Source organism: Lethenteron reissneri, chromosome 13 (genome assembly GCF_015708825.2).
Source record: "Lethenteron reissneri isolate LAM-NWPU_2019-01 chromosome 13, ASM1570882v1, whole genome shotgun sequence".
In the NCBI taxonomy this organism is placed as follows: domain Eukaryota; kingdom Metazoa; phylum Chordata; class Hyperoartia; order Petromyzontiformes; family Petromyzontidae; genus Lethenteron; species Lethenteron reissneri.
Genome location: NC_083791.1, coordinates 4,970,506 through 4,992,085, shown reverse-complemented (window position 1 = coordinate 4,992,085; position 21,580 = coordinate 4,970,506). Strand labels below are relative to the sequence as shown.

The 21,580-nt window shown below is 50.4% G+C and overlaps 1 protein-coding gene across 2 annotated transcripts in view; it reads left to right on the top strand.

Moving 5' to 3' along the window:
* BCL9L (BCL9 like) overlaps window positions 1-21,580 on the top strand; it is a 172,267-nt gene that overhangs the window by 133,776 nt on the left and 16,911 nt on the right. For both annotated transcript variants that reach the window (XM_061550894.1, XM_061550892.1), the window contains exons 8-13: window positions 1,190-1,388; window positions 8,071-8,149; window positions 8,315-10,696; window positions 11,195-11,471; window positions 14,000-14,254; window positions 14,742-14,960. In XM_061550894.1, the coding sequence (XP_061406878.1) occupies window positions 1,190-1,388; window positions 8,071-8,149; window positions 8,315-10,696; window positions 11,195-11,471; window positions 14,000-14,254; window positions 14,742-14,960 (3,411 nt within the window). The remainder of the gene's footprint in view (window positions 1-1,189; window positions 1,389-8,070; window positions 8,150-8,314; window positions 10,697-11,194; window positions 11,472-13,999; window positions 14,255-14,741; window positions 14,961-21,580) is intronic.

Sequence of the window (21,580 nt, the reverse complement as noted above, 5' to 3'; positions counted from 1 at the left end):
ACCTCTGAGTTGCGGCCACTACGTCTGCAAATTTGCGCGCGTTACAAATTGAACTATTATTATATGCAAGTATTTTTAACTTCTTTCGCACCATACATAGCCTATCATGCCAATCGCTTAGTCATTCTCTTGGTCTAGCTGACTAAAGGTGTCAAACATTTAGTTCACTCTCATCGGACATCAAGCGGAACAGCATGCGATGCAACTCGGAAACACATCGGAGATATTTCTGGGCATTGTCGCTGAAACCTCATTGGTCAGTTGGCTACCATGGGACTGTCAGATCCTCAGCTACTGTAATTGTAACGTGGTGCCGATGATTGCGTCTAAAATGCTAGTTTATATTTCTATGAGTGTCCATATAAAAACAACTCATCACATTCATCAATGCACGATCACTGCATAATTAGTGTAATTAAATAGCTCTCCAAAGCTAAGCATCGCGGAGCCTGGATGGGGTGACCCACCCTGCACAGAGGTTTTCGTAAGCTTGCAGAGCTACCTGCTGGTCAACCGAGGGCAGTGCAGAAACACCCCAACATTCTGCTGTTGTTCTGTGCTCCCAGCATGCTCACCGCCTGCACCAACCCGCACCGATCACGTGGTAAAGTGTGGTAAAAAAAAAACGCCCACGGCCCGCTCGCCATTTATAGGCCGTCATTCGGCAGTGGCTTGACAAATGGCAGTGGATGCGCTATGTGGTATGGGGGGTACGTAACGCCTACTGCGGGGGGGGACCTTTTGTGATGAATTGTCTTCGGCAGAGCGAGTGGATGAGGATGCGGGTCGCAGTGAAATGGGCTGCACGCAATGCCACGGGCCATATCGGTGGAGAGAGATGATCCTAGAAATGTAAAAGGAGAATTATAATCTCAATCGATTACGATGTAAATCCATACATGAACTTTGAGTCGAGTTCGACACGGGTGCCTCAATTCATCAACCTTGCAGGTTTCTCCGTGATCAGCAGCCTATTTATGCGACTGATAAATCGTTATACAAATTGCATGTGATTGGAGGATATTGATTAACATGGAAATTTTGACTCGTGTGGCTGATGTTGGCACAGTGGGGTTTTGAGTACCCTGGCACAAAGCATCTGTCTTTAATCGCATGTGCCCTGAATTTGAAACAAAAGTAATAGCAGTAATCCATGCATGTTTTGTTTTTATTCAACGCAACTGCAAAGATTGCACAGGGGGTGGCCGGGAGTTCATGAAACCTTCCGAGGCGGCGGCCCCTCCTCTCGCCTGCCCTACGGCCTTCACAGCAGTCCCCGCAGGCCTTCCAAGCATGCCCCATGCCCCCACGGGTGGCCGCCCCCCTCCAGGACCAGTGAAGGCCCGGCCCTCATCTGTGCTCATCTTCTCCACGGAGCTGGCCAATAGGTGAGGCCGTGACCTTTGGCTCGATGCTCTCATGTTGCCGCAGCTCTCTCCGCCGTCGTAGCGTGAGAGTCAGACGCTCCGCGCTCCTCGTCGTGTGTCGTGGGATGTTAAGGTCAATTGGATTCATATTCTTAGGTTTTTTCGGTACTTGATACAGCTATCGTGCTGTGACGGTTCCACCTGAAGACGGAAGCTTGTGTTGCCTCCGAAACGTCGTGATTTTTGTTTTATTTTTATTTTACTTTTATTAATTCAAAAATTTTGCCTACGTGACTTTACCGAAAAAACCTAAGAATATGAATCCTTGCAGTCACGAAAGCTTCAAATCTAGAAAGAGTCAATTGGTTTATTTTTTATCCCGCAAATTTGCCTTTATGTTGGATGTTGATATTTTAAGGAAAACTTGTGGTATTATTTTAAATTTTCAGATCGTTGACGTAGTAATTTAACGTGTCTTCGCTCGAGCAAAAGCGCCGTAACCTGACGTTGCATGACAACCACTGTTGGCGAGGAAAACACGGACGGAAGTAACGCTAAGAAGTGACGTCATTTCCCGTGACAACACATTTTCGGATCAATCCAAAACACGTTTTTTTTCCCTTTCAGATCGCCCGAAATTTCATTTGCAGATCCCGATTCTTCATACGTTGGTCACCAACACGTTCCGATTCACAAGTAATTGAACACCGTCCTGGGCCCTGGCATTGGATGGTTGTTCAATTCCTTGCCCTAATCACCACCGAATCGGAACGTGTCGGTGAGCAACTATTAAACACTGGTTTAACGTGGGTACTGAAATACATTTTTTGGAGGGGAATTTTGGAATTTAATTTGAGCATCTGAAACACAATCGTAGACTTTTGCCTTGTTTGCAGTTAAACACAAGTATTGTGACTAAAAAAAAGTTGAAAGGTGGGCGATTTAAGACTACGTGTCACCTTGTCGTAACAGGTCGTTGAAATTTTAACAGTTAGCTACTTGTGTAATAAAAAGGACTCAGACACTTCTCGCTGACTCCGTGTCCTTTATTTGGGGTTCGCGTTCTCCTTCCCACACGGCACTCCTCCTGAGACTCTCTCCCTGGCAGCCCCACATCTGCCTTCGCTCCCGTAGCCTTCCACGCTCCTGCAGCTCCGCTGCAGGCTCTTGGTACAGCCCTCTGGCTGCTCCCCCAGCAGCTCCATCTCTGCTCCCTGTTCCTCCGTGCGTGGCGATCTCGCCACCTCCCAATGTCAGCCCTTCGTGGCCTCTGTGGCTATCTCGCCATTTCCTACCTCAATCCTCCACTCTCTCTTCCACCCCGCTGGCTGGCGCCGTCATGAGCCCCTCAGCCACCAGGCTGAGGCACGGCGACCACCCAACGTGTTCACCACCCTTCACTCCCCCGACTGACCCAGATAGCTTCCTGTCTCCCCGCTATAACTTCTCCCCCACGTCACCCTGACTCCTCCCTCTCGGATCGTCATATCCGCCCCGCCCATTTACGCCCGCATTACACTACCCTCCCCCGTAGAGAAAATCCCAGCCGTCCTCGGCTGAAACAGAACAAAATAATGCGGGCGAAGGCATCACAATCAGGAGTCCCCCAGACACAACGGAGATTATAACAACAACAACACAAGCAACGAAAGGGGAGGTATCAGGAACTGGAACAGAACACCGGCCTGTCCTCCGCACAACAACAACAAGAATAAGAATGGCACAATGAACAAAAACGGCAACTGACACGCAAGAACGGCCAACGCGCACAACCCAGAAATGTGATGTTTTAGTGCGTGTCCATGTTGCAGTTCCATCCGCTCGGCTCAAGTCCAACGTCAAAGAGCAAGTGGTAGAGCAGAACGACGAACGGTGCTCAATTGCTCCTATAATATACACGCAATCTCGTGTGCACAACACCCATACAACCAAATTTTTGGGTCCCCCTCCAATTTGTTACCAATTTCCAACAAGTACGCACAATATAATAACAATCTCAATTCCAATAGTCAACCACTGCATCGCACCCCATAACCATACAGAACGGTATAACAGCACATGCAATCAGCATATCGCGATCACACGCGTACATTTAAGCACAATAGCAAGCAGATCTGCAGGCAACCAACACACCATTAATCCTGTCGTAACTTTGCAGCAACAACACAATTATTCTCTCTCTTGCAACAATCGCATCGCACACAGCACCTCGCAGCACAATACACCAAAAAAAATATATGTTATTTTTTCCCAATTAAGCCCATCGCACAAGGTAACCCACAAATAATACAGCGCAAGATACCCGACGCTCCCAAGTTAATAATTAACTTCACCATCAAGATAACAACTCCACGCAGCAGCGCACACACACAATTTGACACTCAGCAAATACAGCAGACTCTCCGTCCATTCTCAACACACGCACACACTTATATTGACACCAAGCAACAAGCAGATAGCGCGTTCATCGTTATTACACACACATACAGACAGTCCGAACCGCGCTCCGCACAATCGAGTCATAAGAGAAAACCAAAATAGCCCCCCGGCCCTCGAAAGATGAGTGAGGTGTGTGTTAAGGCCGGGTGCGTATCGTTATGACTCGCCCGGGGCTGCAGCAAGAAGAGGACGGCAGGGTGGCAACTTGAGACGCCTCGCAGAACTCGTTCGGCGACTTGACGGCTCCGTTGTCACGCACCCGAGCCAGGACGGGAAGCTCCCGCCCCAGCAGCTGCAGCATCGGCGTCTTCTCCTCGCAGCACCCCCTCGAAAAACAGCAGCTCACAGCAGGCTCTCACCCCGCGGCACCTCCAGATGGCAGCGCAAGGCTGCCTCTCCGCCGCGATGTTGAAGATGGCGGCGTCCTCCCGCCGCGGTGAAGACAAGATGGCGGCTTCCCGCCGTTTCTCCCCTGCCACGCCCAAGATGGCGTCTTCGTGCCACGTGGCAATGGCGCTGGCAGCGCAGGAAAGGCAGAGGCCTGCGGATCACCACCGGGCCTCCCCGACGTCGTCCTCGGCGTGGTGAACTCACACAGTCGCGCCAGCACGATTTTCAAGGTCCCCATCTGCATCACCATCTGTCTCCATCGTAAGTTGGCATCCTTCGGCACAGACAGGTCCACCGACGCGGCGACACCTTGCTCACCCGGACCCGTACTCGTTCCAGAACGGATCTCCTCTTCCATCGCAGGCAGGTCCACTGTCTGAGGAAGGTCGTCGTCGTCGGATGATGTAGCAGGAATATTTTTTTTTTCTTCTTTCTCTCAGTTGTTTTGAGATGCCGTTTCACTTCTGACTCCAGTGTAATAAAAAGGACTCAGACACTTCTCGCTGACTCCGTGTCCTTTATTTGGGGTTCGCGTTCTCCTTCCCACACGGCACTCCTCCTGAGACTCTCTCCCTGGCAGCCCCACATCTGCCTTCGCTCCCGTAGCCTTCCACGCTCCTGCAGCTCCGCTGCAGGCTCTTGGTACAGCCCTCTGGCTGCTCCCCCAGCAGCTCCATCTCTGCTCCCTGTTCCTCCGTGCGTGGCGATCTCGCCACCTCCCAATGTCAGCCCTTCGTGGCCTCTATGGCTATCTCGCCATCTCCTACCTCAATCCTCCACTCTCTCTTCCACCCCGCTGGCTGGCGCCGTCATGAGCCCCTCAGCCACCAGGCTGAGGCACGGCGACCACCCAACGTGTTCACCACCCTTCACTCCCCCGACTGACCCAGATAGCTTCCTGTCTCCCCGCTATAACTTCTCCCCCACGTCACCCTGACTCCTCCCTCTCGGATCGTCATATCCGCCCCGCCCATTTACGCCCGCATTACACTTGTACAAATACTACGTCATACTAATTCCGTGGTGAATGTGACTATTAGTGTAGAGCTACGTTAGGGTGGCACACGAACGATGATGATGATGACAACGACGACGTTGGCAGTTGCCTGCTGCGTGCGTGCGTGCGCTCGCGCGCGTTTGCACATCTCTTTCGGAGCAAGGTCTCAGTGCGGATTCAAGCGCGTTCAAGAATGCGAGCCGGCAATAATAGTCGTCTTACGCGAGAGGAGTGCCTTGCTTCGACGAACGCGTCCAAATTTGCAAGTTCGTGAATTGCCTGTTGTTAAATAATTGGTTTATAAATCGTTCCTTTTGGTATCACGGCCCCTTGCACAGAGTCATCAGATGTTAACCAAAGGACGTCGGTGCTTTAACCCAGTGTGCATGTGGAGCGCGTAATTAATACTACAATTTAATGAGGTCATCAACGAAGGAAATGTCTAGAGCTTCATCCTTGTTTCTTAGAGCGATGAATCTGCAGGTAAATGGTTTAGCGCGCGCCCTGCGCGTGTTTCCACACGTGCGCGCGTGTGCGTGTTCACACAAAACAAAGACAAAGATCCCCCGTATAGCCTTAACAGACTGTTGGGGCAAGTGCTGTTCGCGAGCACCTATGAAGGACAGAACGGCACACGAGGGGGTGGAAGGCCAGCACCACGCCCAGCCGCCTTTGTCTCCACAGTGGTGATGTTTTTACACACCGCACCATGTTCTAATTTGAGGCTGAGTCAACCTCGGGGAGGCCCAGGACCGGTTCAGATAATCATCATCGATGTTGGGTGTGAGCGGGAATTGAACTCGGGCCACCAGGTTCATAGCGCAGCGTAGCACTAACCGCTACACTACTGCTCCCCACACACACACACACGCGCGCGTGCTTGTGTTGCGAATGCGCGTGTTGCCCGTGCACGTGCACGCTAATTCCCTTCCCACCCACTGTAATAACACGCGTCGTTGCTCGGCCTTTCCCATCGATTTGTCGTGTGAGCGGTTGAGCCGGCGCTGCCTCCGCGCCGCTGCTGTGCGTACGTTGAACTTCTCTCGCACCGTACGTACAAAGCCAACCGTGCCAATCAGAGGCGCGTGGATGTACGTTGAACTTCACTCGCATTGTACGTAGCCGACCGTGCCAATCGGAGGTGCTGTTGGGCGACCGAGCACCGCGCAGGGTTTTCCATCGGGCCTGTGAGCAACCATTTGTATTTCCATCCTTACAGTGTGGGCACGAACGTGAAGAGTGTTTTCGTATTCATTATTTTAACTTATTAACCTTTTCCAGAGCTAATATGGTGGGCTGAAAATGTATTCGACGCCAACAACAACTTTCAGTGTAAACTGTTTTATTTAATTTAACGCGTAGGTTTTTGCAGCCGGCGTTATGATTCGTAATTGATTTTATGGTTAGGCCGTGTAATGATCTGGAAAAGATTGTCTCTTGATTTACAGATTTGAATTGGAGCCAAACATAATAATTTTTCACATGGTAGTGTTTAACGACGTGCCAATAATTGTAGTTGCAATTCACCGACGAGTTGAACGACTCTTCTGTAAAAATTATTCCAGTGAGTTGAAACAATTATGTCTAGCGAAGTGAACGCTCTCGCACGCGACATTATCATTTGTTTGGTTATGTCAGGCGGTGGCGGGTTTCACGACAGAAAATTGGCCAGATTATTAAGTGGCGTCGCCCAAACTCAGTTCTTTAATCAACATTCAGCTTTAGCTGTGTTTATTGTGCTTCTCCAAATAGGGGAAACTATGAATGTTGGGACCTTGGCCATATATATTGTTTAAGAACAGGAAAGTCTCACTGGGTCTCAACATGTTTCATTCAGCAGGGTCCTGCTAAGTTTCTTAGTCGAGGGTAACACTGCTATGTGCGTTCCCGCTTGTATAACTTGCGGGTAATTGAAACATTTGGATTATGACGCTGGCACGTGTGGCCTAATCTTTTCTAAATTAACTTAATGCTCATGCTGACCCTCATGCGAACCAGTGGCTTAGTGGTAGAGTGAGTCGCTCACAATCGGAAAGTTACGAGTTCACTTCCTGGTTGGATGTTGACTCAGTCCATATTCCCTCAGTCGGTAAACTGAATAATGGTGGCAAGGGGAGGCCTTCATCCAGCATTGGATTGATCTTGACTGGCTATGATATGTAGTCTGTCAGCCGTGTATCATATGGTGTACACGGTGTGCGGGGGTTGTGTATAGTGTATGCAGTGTGTCTCGTGTGTGTGTGTGCGTATATTGGGAGCAGTAGTGTAGCGGTTAGCGCGCTGCGCTACAAACCTGGCACCCCAGGTTCGATTCCCGCTCACGGCCAACATCAGTGACGATTATCTAAACCGGTCCTGGGCCTCCCCTAGGTCGACTCAGCCTAAAATGAGTACCTGGCAACATTTGTAAACATCGTCACTGGGGAGACAAAGGTGTCCGGGCATGGTGCTGGCCACCCACCCCCTCGTGTGCTGTTCCGGCCTTCATAGGTGCTCGCTAAAGGCACTTGCCCTAACAGTCTGTTAAGGCTACATGGGGGGTCTTTGTCTATGTGATGCGTTTACAGGTTTATCTCACAGATGGCGCGAAGCGAAGCCACGCGTGACAGTTGCCTGCCGAGTAGTGCACGCAGTACTGTACACAAACAATGTTGTCCCACGTCCGACCGCATCGCCGCATATGATGGAATACAAACCTCACATAGAACATTTTGGCTAGAAATTGGTTAGCCGCGTATGCGCCAAAACGCACATGTTCATCAGTGACACGTTGTGCCTGGGAATGTGTCTGGTTATGGAGTTCCCAGTCGTTTGCTCATGCTGTGAACTTTGTGCGGGCTATAACCCTGCATTACGCGTGTCCACTACCCATTGCAGGGCAGCGGAGGCAGTAACGCAGGGAAGGTCCGACTCCATTCTCTCCTTCCACAAGCAAGAGAAGGGCTTCCTACAGAAGGTAGATTTTTGCCCACACTAACATATGATCACACTTTGAATGTGGGATACAATGACAGCAATTGGGGTTTAAGGCAACGATGGGGAGGTGGTGGTAATTATGGTGGTGACGATGTTGATGATGATGCTGATGATGTGTGTATACCTGCTGCTGTCGCGTGCATAGAATAACCAGCCCCCGGTGAGCCGCACCTTGTCGCAGTTGCTGCAGCAGCAGCAGCCGCCTCACCGAGCAACACCACCAGGAGGTGTCCACCAGCAAGCAGAGCACTCGCCCTCACACCCCCCACAGCCGCAGCAACCACAACCGCAGCAGCAGCAGCAGCAGCCGCCCTCCGAGCCGGGCCCCCACCCTCTCCCGCCGCAGGAGAATGGCCCCGCTTCCGAAACGTCGGGCAAGGACGGCGGCGGCGGCGGCGGCGGCGACGACTCGGCCGTGGAAAACGGGTCACAGGGACGCGAGACGCCCTCCAACCGCCAGAGTCCGCTGCTGGGGCCGGCCGGTGCGAGACCGCCGGCGCCGGCGGGGGAAGGCCCGACCAACGGCACGGAGGCGGCGCCCGCTGCGTCGTCGCAGGCCCCCGGGGGCTGCGGTGGCTGCTCGACGCCGGGGCACGGCGGTGGAGTGCCGGCAAACCAGGCGGGTGGCCCTCGTGGCCCCGGCGGTCCCGGTGGTCCCGGCGGCCCCGGCGGTCCCGGCGGCCCCTGCGTTCCCGGCGGGCCGTGCGGCCCCTGCGGCCCTTGCGGCCCATGCGGCCCCGGCGGCCACCTGCTGGTGGGGAACACGGAGGGGCTGTCGCTGGAGCAGCTGGAGCACCGCGAGATGTCTCTGCAGAAGCTACGCGACATCCAGAGGATGCTGTTCCCGGAGCAGAGCGACCAGGACTTCCCGCTGCGGACTAGCACTTCCAACTGGGGCCACAAGCCCAACCACGACGGCGTGGGCATGAAGAGGGCACCCGACGAGCAGCTGATGCCGCAGGGCATGAAGAGGCCCGAGGACCCGCTGCAGGCGATGATGTCTCAGACGCAGAGCCTGGGCGGCGGGCCGTTGGAGCCCGGCGCCATGCAGCCATCGGCCGTGCACCCCAACTCGATGCTGTCACTGCAGGAGCAGCAGCCTGGGCTGCACCCCGGGGCCCTGCTATCGATGCAGGAGCACCAGGCCGGCCGGGCCATGCAGATGTCGCCCGGCAGCGGGCAGGAGCAGATGACGCCGGAGCAGCTGGCGTGGCTCAGGCTGCAGCAGGAGTTCTACGAGGATAAGCGGCGAAAGCAGGAGCAGGCCGTCCACCAGCGGGGCTTCCAGGAGATGATGATCCTGCAGCAGCAGCAGCATCCGCTGGGAGGGATGCCGAGGCCGCCGCCCCCTCCGTACCGGAACGTTCCCGGGGGGCGGTTCCCCGACGGCATGATGCCCGGCATGCGGGACCAGTTTGGCGACCCCCTGGACTTCCCGGGCCCCATGGTGGCGAGGAGCATGGGCGGCTTCAACATGGGACCGAGGTTCCCTGGGAATGCCATGCAGAGGTTTCCCGGCGGCGGGCGGAGGCTCATTGACATGGACGGCCCCATGAACCCGATGCAGCAGCAGCAGCTGCACCCGGGCCTCGCGTGGCAGGACGAGCTGATGTCGGTGATGCCGGGCGGCCTGGGGCCTGAGCGGATGCCGGTGCCCGAGCAGCTGCTGCGCCAGCGGATCATGGAGAAGCGTGGGATGAGAGGCTTGGGCATCCCGGCGGGGCGAGGCATGCCGCAAAACCCGGACATGGAGCGGCTCTTCCACTCCCAGCGCCACCTGGATCCGGCCATGAACGCGGGGCTCTTTTCCCCCCTGCCCGGCGACCACTCGCCCGTGCCGCACCCGGGCATTGATCCCGGTGTCCTGCAGAGGGGCATGCTGATGAGTCCCAATATGGGCGGCCCTCAGCCGGGACTCGGTGGGCCGGACTTTGAGATGATCGGTCCTGCCCCGAGAAACCTCAATCTCATGTCCCCGCAGCAGCAGCAGCAACAGCAGCAGCAGCAAGCGATGATATCCCAGAAGCTGCGAGACTCCCTGCAGCAGATACCAGAAGAGGACATATTGCTGGGACCGATGGCGGAGAGCGCAGACCTCCTGATGCTGGCGCAGCAACACCAGCATCAGCAGCAGCAGCAGCAGAAAATGCTGATGTCAGCGCAGCAGGGCCAGCACGGCATGATCATGTCGCCGCTACAGGACTTCCCCGGCGGGCCCGGCTCGTTCCCGGACATCCTGCAAGGCATGGAGGCACTGGAGCAGCAGTTTGGGCCTGACCAGGCCATCATGGGCAACAGCCTGGCGAGGCCCGGCCCCGTGGGCCCCGCAGGGCCCATGGGTAACGCAAGCGTGGTGGCGCCGCAGAGGGCACTGGGACGACGGCCCGCAAAGCTGCCATTGCCGGCTTCTCCGGGAATCGGGGCGATGAAGTCGCCCAGCCTGGGGCCCGTGCACTCGCCGGCCGTCAACTCGCCCAGCACCGCCATGGCCACCCCACCCAGCGCCTCCATGAAGTCCCCCGCGCAGGTCTGTGGTTGTTCACCATTTCATTTCATTCAGAATTCTAATTGGATATCTGTATTTTTTCAAATTAATGAATGACTGTAAGTGGCCAATTGGCTCAGGCGGCTAAGGCTTTCACCGGCCGCAATGACCAATGTGGAGAAGTATGGTCAACTAACTTTGGTGAACCTGCACAGCGTGGAGTATGTTTGTTTAACTTCTTTAGCACCGTACTCATACCTGTCAACCTATACGGTTTACCCGTCTTCTTGGACAGGTCCATATGGCGTACAGCCGTTTCTGTACAGGCAAAAAAAAATTTGTCTTTCTCCCTTGTGATGGGACTTTGTAGGATGAACGTTGAGATTTATAAAGGCACGGGGTGACCAATAATGTTTGCGAGCCTGCCGTAGCAATCTGTGCCAGGCCCACTTGACGAGGTTTTCGTGAACGAAGCCAGCTCGCTTCTCGGTGGTCGTCATGGGAACGCGGCATTAACCAGCGTTTCATGTCTCGACCCAGGCACAGACGGCACTGGCGGCCTCCGCATCTGGGAGCGTGGGAGGTGGAGGCAGCGGCGGCGGAGTCGGCTCGGCTCTGAGTGGGCGGTCTCCGGCGGGCTCGCCCGCCCACCTGCGCTCGCCAGCCTCCTCCCTGCCGGCACCGTCGCCCGGTTGGGCCTCCTCTCCCAAGGCCCCGCCGCCGTTGCCGAGCCCGGGCGGCGTGGCGACGCACGGCAAGGGCCCGGCGAGCCACGGCGGGACCCCGGCCCCACCGCCGCACACCGGCATGGATGCAGGTGCGCACGCTGCAGAGTCAGCAAAGCGATGTCACTTTTCTCCGACGCAGCGTCAGATTTCACGACGTGACGATCATAGCCGGTATCGGTTGACCATAACGTAGTGACCATAACGTAGTGAGTGTATACCGTATTTTCCGGATTATAAGATTGCTGTGGAAAGTAAGACGCACCCCAATCTTTTGTCGGTGAAGTTATACAAATCTGATCACACACGAACACACATGCTACCGGATTATAAGATGCACCCCTAATATTTTTGCTTTAAAATAGAATGGGCGCAGTGCGTTTATAATCGAGACAATACGGTGTTTTTCATTACTTTATCGTACAGCATGCCGAAGTCATTTCCCAAGTGAGTAACATTAAAACACAACTTGATCACACTTACATTGTTATTGTACTGTTAATAAACATTATCTACACAGGATTCCCCTAAAAAATGTTTTTATCTAAGTAGTTTTTTTATTTGATTACGAAAAAGAAATGTTACCTCTTTGAGTGAATTTTCGGGTCAAGTAATGGTCTCATTGTGCTGAATAATAGATGACACGTTTCACTCTAAGAATTGGATTGTAATTCAGTCGTCATTGTAAAAAAAAACACACAAGTTCAAAAGTGCATTGCTTGTTTTTTGGCCACGTGAAATACCACATGTAATATTAACGTGGGCTGTTTAATGTTTAATAGGATCTGTGTGTTGTGAATTTTTTCGTCAATAGTTTGGACAAACGTAGAGATGGAATATTTCAAGTGTGCACGTTGATTCATTCAGCTGATTAAATTTGTGTTTAGAGGTGGCCGAGGCGGCTATAAGGTTAGGATGCTGAGCCTGCATAGCTAAGATACTGAGTGTGAATTCAGACAGTGTGTCTGTGATTAAACTGGGTTCTTGAGTGCATTGAGTTGTTGGTCTCAGCCCCCATCAGCAAGGACTGCACACCAAAAATATCGCATCAAATTAAATTTGTTTTTTAAACTTTTCTAGAATCCAGCTCTGAGAATTAAAATATCGGTTTAAATGTCATGCTTCGAACCTCACTCATATGCAAAGCGAATGGGGAAAGTACCGCCCTCGACTGTGTTGAGCACATATTTCGCAGCCGTTCTCCAACACGCACCAATTGCGTCGCTCTGCGAGAGATCCGAAAGAATTCTACGTATCCCGGCGTGACGCTGATAGCACAATCGTAATTAAATTGTGGAAAATACGACAAATGAAATAAAAAGAATCGTGTTTAATTCGCCCCCTTGAGTATGGCTGCATGCACTGATATGCGAGCACAGTAATACAATTTCGAGGATTAAATTTTTTTTTAAGTCTACGAGATATTAAAATGTATCGCGCGAGAATGACTTAACTGAGTTTCAAAAGGCAATATTTGAGCTAAAGTTACGAACGCAAATTATCTTGAAAAAAGTAACTGTTGGCAAAAAAAACTGGAAGTTAAAAACACATAAAATCCTCACAGACCTAATTAACAGATGAAAGAAAACAATGATGACAGAAATGTAATAACTTTTTACGGTGCAATTTCAGAGGTCAAAGAGTTACTTTGTCAAGAGTGGCGGTGCTGAAATGCGTGGGGCGGAGGTTTTCTGTTGCATCATCTCTGTGTACGCTCAGGAATTTAATGATGAAGTTAACAACCCCACGTAGCATTCCGTTCACTTACTATCCCAGACATTCATCCCGTGTCTGTAGGCATTATTGAAAAGCACTTTAACGCTCTATCCCAAGCAAATCGTCAAGCGATCGTCTTTATGTGCATGCACTCATTATTGAATTCAGCACATGTGGTACGGACACGTGATAATTATGTCCGATCCACAAGATCTGAAGTGCCCCATTGTCTGTGCGTTTTTAAGATTTATAGGCGACGTTTCAGGCAGTGGCCCCTTCCTCTATGGGAAACATAGACGTGGTCACATAGAAGTACAGTACGACGATGGATTTTACTGTAGTCCTCTGCTGCTAATAGCATAGCATAGCCCTGCAGACCCCGATAACAAATTGGCATGCATGTTGATTGCCCATTGATTAAAATCCACTGTGAAGGAGATGGCGCGGTGGCGAGATGTTAACTACCTCGCCTGGTATAGAGGAGGTCGGGGGTACGATTCTGACCCTGACGCCTGCTGCTGTATATTTGGAGTTTGCATGTTCCCCCCGTGGTCGCGTGGATTTTTCTCCAGGCCCTCCGGTTTTTCCCTCCACGTTTAGAATCAAGACGCGTTCAGGGTATTTGACTGCTTTAAATTTTCAAGTGATAAACCACTTCGTTGGATAATCATTTGTGGCCTGGTCGCTTCTTAAAAAGAGCTATATTTGCTCAGTGGGTACACTACCTTGTAAAATAAAAAATACAAATTTTAGTTTGCCATTTACAGTTATTACACCTGCAGTATTAACCAGGGTGGCGGCCGCCGGGCCCTCGCATTCCGGCAACGAGCGGTAAACACGCCACGGCTGGGCCACACGCATCCCGTCGTCAACAACGCCAGTGCCTGTTCCCCGGCGAGTGCAGGCACCAGCCAGGCGGGGCAGCTGGTGAGCGTGGCCGGCCCCGCCAACTTTCCGTGCACAACCAAGGAGCCGCCGCTGCCGCCACCGCCCAGCTCTTCGCAGCATCCCCTGTCGCTCATGTCGCGGATGTCGCAGTTCGCGATGCCCAGCTCCACGCCGCTCTACCACGACGCCATCAAAACCATCGCGAGCTCCGAGGACGACCCCCCGGGGCCGGACCGATCGCCGGGTCTCCCGGCATTGCCGCCCCTCGCCGGTGAGTTAGGGGACTTGCCACCTCCGGAACATAATGTCAGGAGGAAGAAGATTATCTCGCGATATTATCGGACAGCAGAGGCGAGAAATACGTGTACATTTATTGTCTGGAGTTGTGTATTATTAATATTTTTATGCAACTGACAATAAAACGTAACTTTGATTGTCCCGAGAAGACATGCACCATTCCCCCAGGACGAGCTTCCGGCCAAAAAGAGGACGATCCTGGGAAAACCAGGAGGGGTGGCAGCGCTGCTGGTGGTGGCCTTATGTGTGCTGGGTGATAATCGATTGCTATGGGAAACCGTCTCCTGGAATATGATACTGAACAACGAGACAAAATAACGTTCTCCAGAAGATAAAGCCATCCTCCATAACTTTTGCTGAAAAACACAGGGGGAAAAAAAACTGCATTATAATACGGAGCATACGGGAGCAGCATGTGGTATAAATTATTGTTTTTCTTAATGTGTGTTTTGCTTGCAAAGGTCCCGGCCTGAACACAGGACACATGGGGCCTGGCAGGATTCCTTCCCAGAATACCTTGGGGCCAGGGGCAGCAGGAAGCCCCCTGGGGATGAGCCTGGCGGGGCAGCAGGCCCTCGCCCACGGGCCCGGCGGGGCAGCCATGCTGTCCGCTCACAGCCCGGCCGGAAGTGGGCCCATGAGCCTGGGCGGCCCAATGCATCACTCCGAGATTGGGCCAGGTACATTACCGTGCCGTCTGATGCATTGCCGCGTTGTCCACGATAATAATTGTATAATAATAATACTTGCACCTAAGTCTTGGAGGTGGCCTGACTACTGTGCAGCATTTTCAGGATCTGCTTGATACGCATCTTTGGCTTTAGCCTTGATGATATCTCATTCTTGATTTCTACTTTGCCAATAGCGTAAGGAAACATCACTTTTTTATGTTTAAGCCGAGGGGAACCCATGAATGGCAGCTTGATCCATCCATCCAGGAGTGTCAGATCCAGGTTCGGAGTTTGATGATCAGTGTATGTCAGCGCTTCCTCTTGGCACAAGCCGTCCCTTTAAGTGAGAAGAGGCATCATGCGCACATGCATAGCTTCCTTCTGCTATTTCCTATTCCACAATTCAATGGAAATCTTCTTCCGCTTGCATGTACCGGCAGCACAGGAGAGACACACTGAACCTTCAGCCAGTGCCTATTCCAATAAACATGTCCTAGATTTGTACACAAACCCATAACATGTTGTTGTGTAATCACATATATTAACAGACCTCTGTTTTTTGTCTCCACATATAATCAAAATATACAGTAAAACGTTGGATTGCGAGCATAATTCGTTCCGGAAACGTGATTGTAATCCAAAGCACTCGTATATCAGTTGTGATCACGTGACGCTCGGCAGACAAAGCGTATACGTACTACTCGTATTGCAAGACCTCGCTCGTTTATCAAATTTATATTTATTAAAAAAATGTGCTCGTCTTGCAAAACACTCGCAGACCAAGTTACTCACAATCCAAGGTTTTACTGTATTTTTTTTTATCCATCGGCCTATTGATTTCCAGTATAATCCAGCAGCAGTTGTTTAAGCGAGCAAACTTCTGGACCGGTTTTTGACATTCCGGGTCTGTCTGCAAGAAGCAGGACTTGTTAAACGAATTTTGCTGGCTTTCCAGATGTTCATTTCGAGAGCGCTCCATCTGAATTTGATCGCGCTTATCTGAGGAGTTCTGTTTGACTTCAGAAGCACGATGACCCATGTCAAGGATGTTACCCTTTTATCGGGTGCTCCACGCTAAGCCGAATGGTTGGTGCACGCTTTGAATGCAATGCACCGTCGGCAAAATTTATTTATTTATTGAGCGATCGCGCACAGATCATCGCTGTCGCCATCGTCATATGTCTGCGATGCTGCCGAGTAGAGCACTGTCTAGAATACGCGGTACTAACTTGGGGTGTGCTCATGATTTTCGGGTTAATCTGAAAAATGTCAAATAATTCTGCCTGAGATACTACCTTTTGGAGAATCCAGGAGGAAAAAAAACAAACAAACCCCAGTGAAATATTATTTATCGGATAGTGATCTGAAAATCCCGGAACAGATCCAAAGCTTTCCCTTAAATGCGAAGATCTGAAACGTTTCATCCTGAAACTCATCCCGAGTGCTGACCAGTACGTACAGAATTGTTTTGTATAATATCTCTCTACAATCTCTCTCCGCACCTCCGATTAGCACGGTTGGCTACGTACGGTGCAAAAAAAGTTCAACATACATACTGTTGGCTACGTACGGTGCGAAAGAATGTCAACATACATAGACGGAATTTGGTGATCTGATCTCCCGTTTGTAACAATGCACGCTATGAATTGACCTGACGGTTCTAAAATATTTTTGAGACTTGGAGTAGCTCTGGTGAATAAACATTCGTGATGTGCTTGTGCAAAATCGGCCAACAGTAAAATTTGCCCAAGCTATTGCGTGAAATCCACGGTCCACACAATAAAGAATTGGCTCGTCTTTCAGGGAATTCCGAAACGTGTGCGTTGGTACAAATCGGAAAGATCTTGAGCTCCTCTGTCGTGAACTTGATGCCCCGCTTGGTTAGGTCATCGGTTAAACCTACATCGTTTTCTTTGCTAACTCTGAACAATAATTTAGACTTGTGCAGCGCACCTCCCGTTGACGTGCGCACAGGGACATTGCCGTGTTTCCGTCAAGCGGCCGAGTTCCGTAATAGCCGCGCCGTTTTCACCGTCGAGGCTGACGACGCAATCGTCTCTGCTGCGATTGTGCCGCACGAGCAAGGGGAGGTGCATGTGGCAGGTTCACCGATAAGCGCTCTCGTGACACTTTTATCTACAGAAGGAGCGATGGCCACGCCACGCCGACAGAGCCACTGTCTCCCCCCGGTCCGCTGAGACGCGCAAGCTCGCAGAGGCACGCAGGCAGATATTTGATTTCGTTTCTTCAAGGTGTGCAGATTGGCCGTTAAGCAGGGGATGACAGCATCATGATGCAATTTCCATTGGCTCGAATGGCCGGCTGCTGTGCGTGGGCGTGCAGAACTGGTCGAAATGTGAGATATATTTTGCCGTATTCTGCGGGTTATATGAGACGCTTCGGAAAGTTGAAGACGCACTCCCCCAACGCTTGTGCCCGGTGTCAATAAGGTTAAACACACCTGGTCACACGCACACATCGAACGGATGATAAGACACCGCCCACAACTTTTGCATTTAAATACAATAAATAGGGCATCTTGATCTGGAGAATACAGTTATGTGCTTATTTAGGTATCCGCAAAAAAGGTGGTTTATGGTAATTAAGCTGCGCTTAAGCAGTCAGTTTGTATTGAGTTGGGTCATTGCAGTAATATATCAACCCCTATGACCCTTACTCATTTAAACGTTTGTTCTGTGTACAATTACAATCTTGAGCGAGCCACTATATTTATTTCAATATTTTTTTTTATATTTTACTAGGTAAAGCCCACTGAGCTATGTAGCTCTTTTTCAGAAGCGACCTGGCCACAAATGATAGCTCAACGAAGTGGCTTATCATCGTGTGGACATTGATAGCGGCCAAATACTCTAAACGCATCTTGATTCTAAATGTGGAGGGAAAAACCGGAGGACCCGGAGAAAAATCCACATGACCACGGTGAAGAGAGACATGCAAACTCCAAATATACAGGCATCGTCAGGGTTGGGATCGAACCCATGACCTCGTGTATACCAGGCGAAGTAGTTAACATCTCTCAGCCGTGGCACTTCGCTGACGACGTTCCGATCTCAAGGCCACGTCTCGCACCAGCGCTTGCGAACGTGTGAGCGTCTTGCGTGACTGGGACTAACGTCGCCGTTAAACCCTACCCAGCCCCACCACGTGTGTGTGTGTGTGTGCGTGTTAGAGCTTGCCAGGCGCTTGATTGGCATGCTCGCAAACTTGCACAGCCAAAGCTGCCCCCGCGGTTTTTTTTTTGTTCAACCGAAAACCGACACGAGTGCCGCCGGTGAAAGCGTGCGCGTCCGCGGAACGAACGATGGATCGCGTGGTCAACCCCGCTTGCGTGTGGCATGGCAGTGCCAGAGCGATCCGCCGGCCCGCGGCCAAAGGCAGCCGTTAATTTTGACCGTTTGTTGCCGTTCCAAAAGAATTGCCGCGTATCTTATCAACGCGGCATAGGAGAGAAAAGTAATGAAGAGTATATGCATTTGTGCAGCCAGCAAGCAGCTTGATCGTGTCAACAGGTTTAGAAGCCTCGGGTCAGAACTCAGAAAGTCAGTTTAAGGTGTATGCAATACATGGAGTCCGTTTCTGCATGTTAAAATTAAATTTCCTTTTTGGCTATCGATCTTTTGGCATTTTGAAACGGATATCCTGTCCGTCTGTTGCGTATTCAAAAGAGACTTCTCGCCCTGTTAATGATGTATTCGTAACCCATGCACCTCCAGCACGGCGCATTTTGAGCTTTTTGGATCCAACATCAGGCAGGTGATCATGAGCATGGCATTACATGCATGGCACCACACGCTCAGCAGGAAACATTCTTCTCTGCATACCTCTATGCCAGGGATGAGTATTGGAATCAAACATTTCTGATTACATTTTTATTGGGAAAATGTCTGAAATTTTCAGAATTGATGGGCGTTTACGTTATGCAATAGTTTCACGTGGTAACAAGTGACATTAACCAGGAATGCGACATTTGCCGGGAAGAGCGTGGACGTGACACTTTATAAGTGACGTCACTTCTTCTGACGTCATATTTTCAGATCATCAGAAACAATTTTTATCCACAATTTTACGTGTCTCGGCCTGATTTTTTTTTATTTTACAAATTTATCAAAATAATCTGGAACACGTCCCCTCCTCTACACCGTCATGTTATAAATGTTCTCCAGTGGTCTAGAGACAGTGCGCAAAAGGAGCTAACATCCTTTCAATGCTTTGACTATTTTCAGCAAAGTTTTTTTTCTCAAATCAATGTTTGTTTTAATGCCTGTGTCCCAGCTGGAGTTCCACTAACGGTACATTATTTGGCTCAGCCTATTTTCAAATACACAGATAATTTGTAAAACTAATTTATGAAGCCCTGCAGGGGCTAGACATCCTTCTAAATTAAATGAATGCATCACACAGTCAAATAGATGAGTATATTGTTCAATTCCTGTGTAAGCTCAACTTCAATTATTATGCTAAAAACAGCCAAATTGAATTCCTCCTCGAATGAGCATTAAAGCATTGGCGCTCATCTCCCGTTTACAGCCCTGAGCCAGTGGTGACAACTCCATCATCCTATGGCAGGGGCAAGTCTATCCATAGGACGACATCCACTGTTGACTTGCCCACGACCTGGGGGGATGATGGGCCGAGTCAAACCCCCACCCAGGATTTGAACTCGCATCATTCCGATCGTGAACCGCTGAGCCCACTGTCACTGCAACACTGCAATGACGACCATCACGATTATCGGGCAATTTCCATCCACTGCTGGCTCATCACGAAGCAGTACCGACGACTGCATTGCCGCCGCGGTCGTAATAATTCAAGCTCTCACATGCACACCTCTCCGTTCACTCTTCCGCTAAAGTGCAATCGCTGGCAATGTAAAACCTCTCCTACTTATCCGCATCCTCAGGGGTGTTACTGTCTATTTTCGGTCTCTTTACCATTACATCCCGTTTCCTGCTGAACAACACGCGAGCAGCAATTATTTAGAATCTAATTAGGAGGTGATACATCCACTCAGCTGGTAGAGACGCTAGGGGGAGAGAGAAAAAGAGTTGGAAATTTTAATTACTTGTTTAATAAGATGACGGTTAATTGGATTTTTTTTCCTCCTTTGCCAGTTTTAATGAAATTATTTTCCTGCAAACATAAGCCCCCATTACAAGTGTGTAAAAGAGATTGTCATGTTCCCCGCATTAGCTTTTAAACGTCGTTACGTCTCGTCACACCACCATACGCGCTCCCCCCGGTTGGGATAAATTAATAATGGAGCAGCCGCAGATGCTGATTGGAGGTCACTTTGGCGCTCAACGGATGGAGGTTTAGGAGACAGTTGCCTAGGAAGCATGTGGGAATACAAGATTTTCCCTGTGCCCATCTGAAATTCTAAGGGAGAGTCAATCTAGTGTTGCCTTACGTCTCGGTGGCGAGATGTTAAATGCCTCGCCCAGTGTACAGGAAGTCATAGGTTCGTTCCTGACCCTGACGCCTGCTGTATATTTGGAGTTTGCATGCTCTCTCTATGGTCATGTGGATTTTTCTCCAGATCCTCCGGCGTTTCCCTCCAATGTTTATAGGCATGCATTTGAAGTATTTGATAGCTCTACATTTCCACATGATAAGCCACTTCGTTGAACTATCATTTGTGGCCAGGTCGCTTCTGAAAAAGAGCTACATAGCTCAGTAGGCCTTACCTGGTAAAATAAAAAAAAATCGTTTAGTTCATAGTTTTAGTGCTCTACCACGTCCCATACAATGTGTCTTTCATATTTATTTGGATTTCACTTGTCCAGCACTTACAGAAAAGGCTGGACTGGGGGAGGGTATTGGGCGGGCGGTGGCGGGGGGGATAGTTTATGGTTTGGGTGCAATGTTTTTTTTTATCACGATCGCTGAACACAAAGATCAGCTGCTCTCAGCCAGTAACAAACAGCGTTCTTAAATTTTGATTTAAAGCTTTCGTGACTGCAGGGATTCATATTCTTGGTTCTTTCGGTAAAGTCACGTAGAAGGGAAACAATAAAATAATAAAAATATAAAACAATACAATTCTCACGACGTTTCGACTGCAACACAAGCAATCATCATCAGTAGTGAAAACCACAGCAAGAAAAGTTTTAAAAAGTGGCGTTTTTTTTTACGTTAAAAAGACCGCCACTTTTTTCAAATTTTCTTGTTATGGTTTTCACACCTAATGATTGCTTGTGTTGCAATCGAAACGTCGTGAGAATGTTATTGTTTTATTATTTTATTATTTTATTGTTTCCCTTCTACGTGACTTTAGCGTTCTTAAAGTAGTGAATACGCCACTGGTCTTAGGAGCATGGGGGCATTGGGGCCGAGCGATTGCAACCCCCACCCCTGAGACCCTGAATATATATTGGTATTTGTACTTTATTGATATTCACCAGAGGAAATACATTGCGCACGTTTTTAACGTAGGCCCCTACTTACAAAGCGTGACATTTCGAGAGCCGCGTTTTACGCACTCCTCCAATTGGTCACGACAACTTGGGAAAAGTGCCGACGGGAGTGAATTCCAAGGTCGAGTAGTGCGAGGGAAGAAGCGGACGAATACAACGTCGCGACCCTGCAGTCTCTCTCTGTGCGTGTGGTGG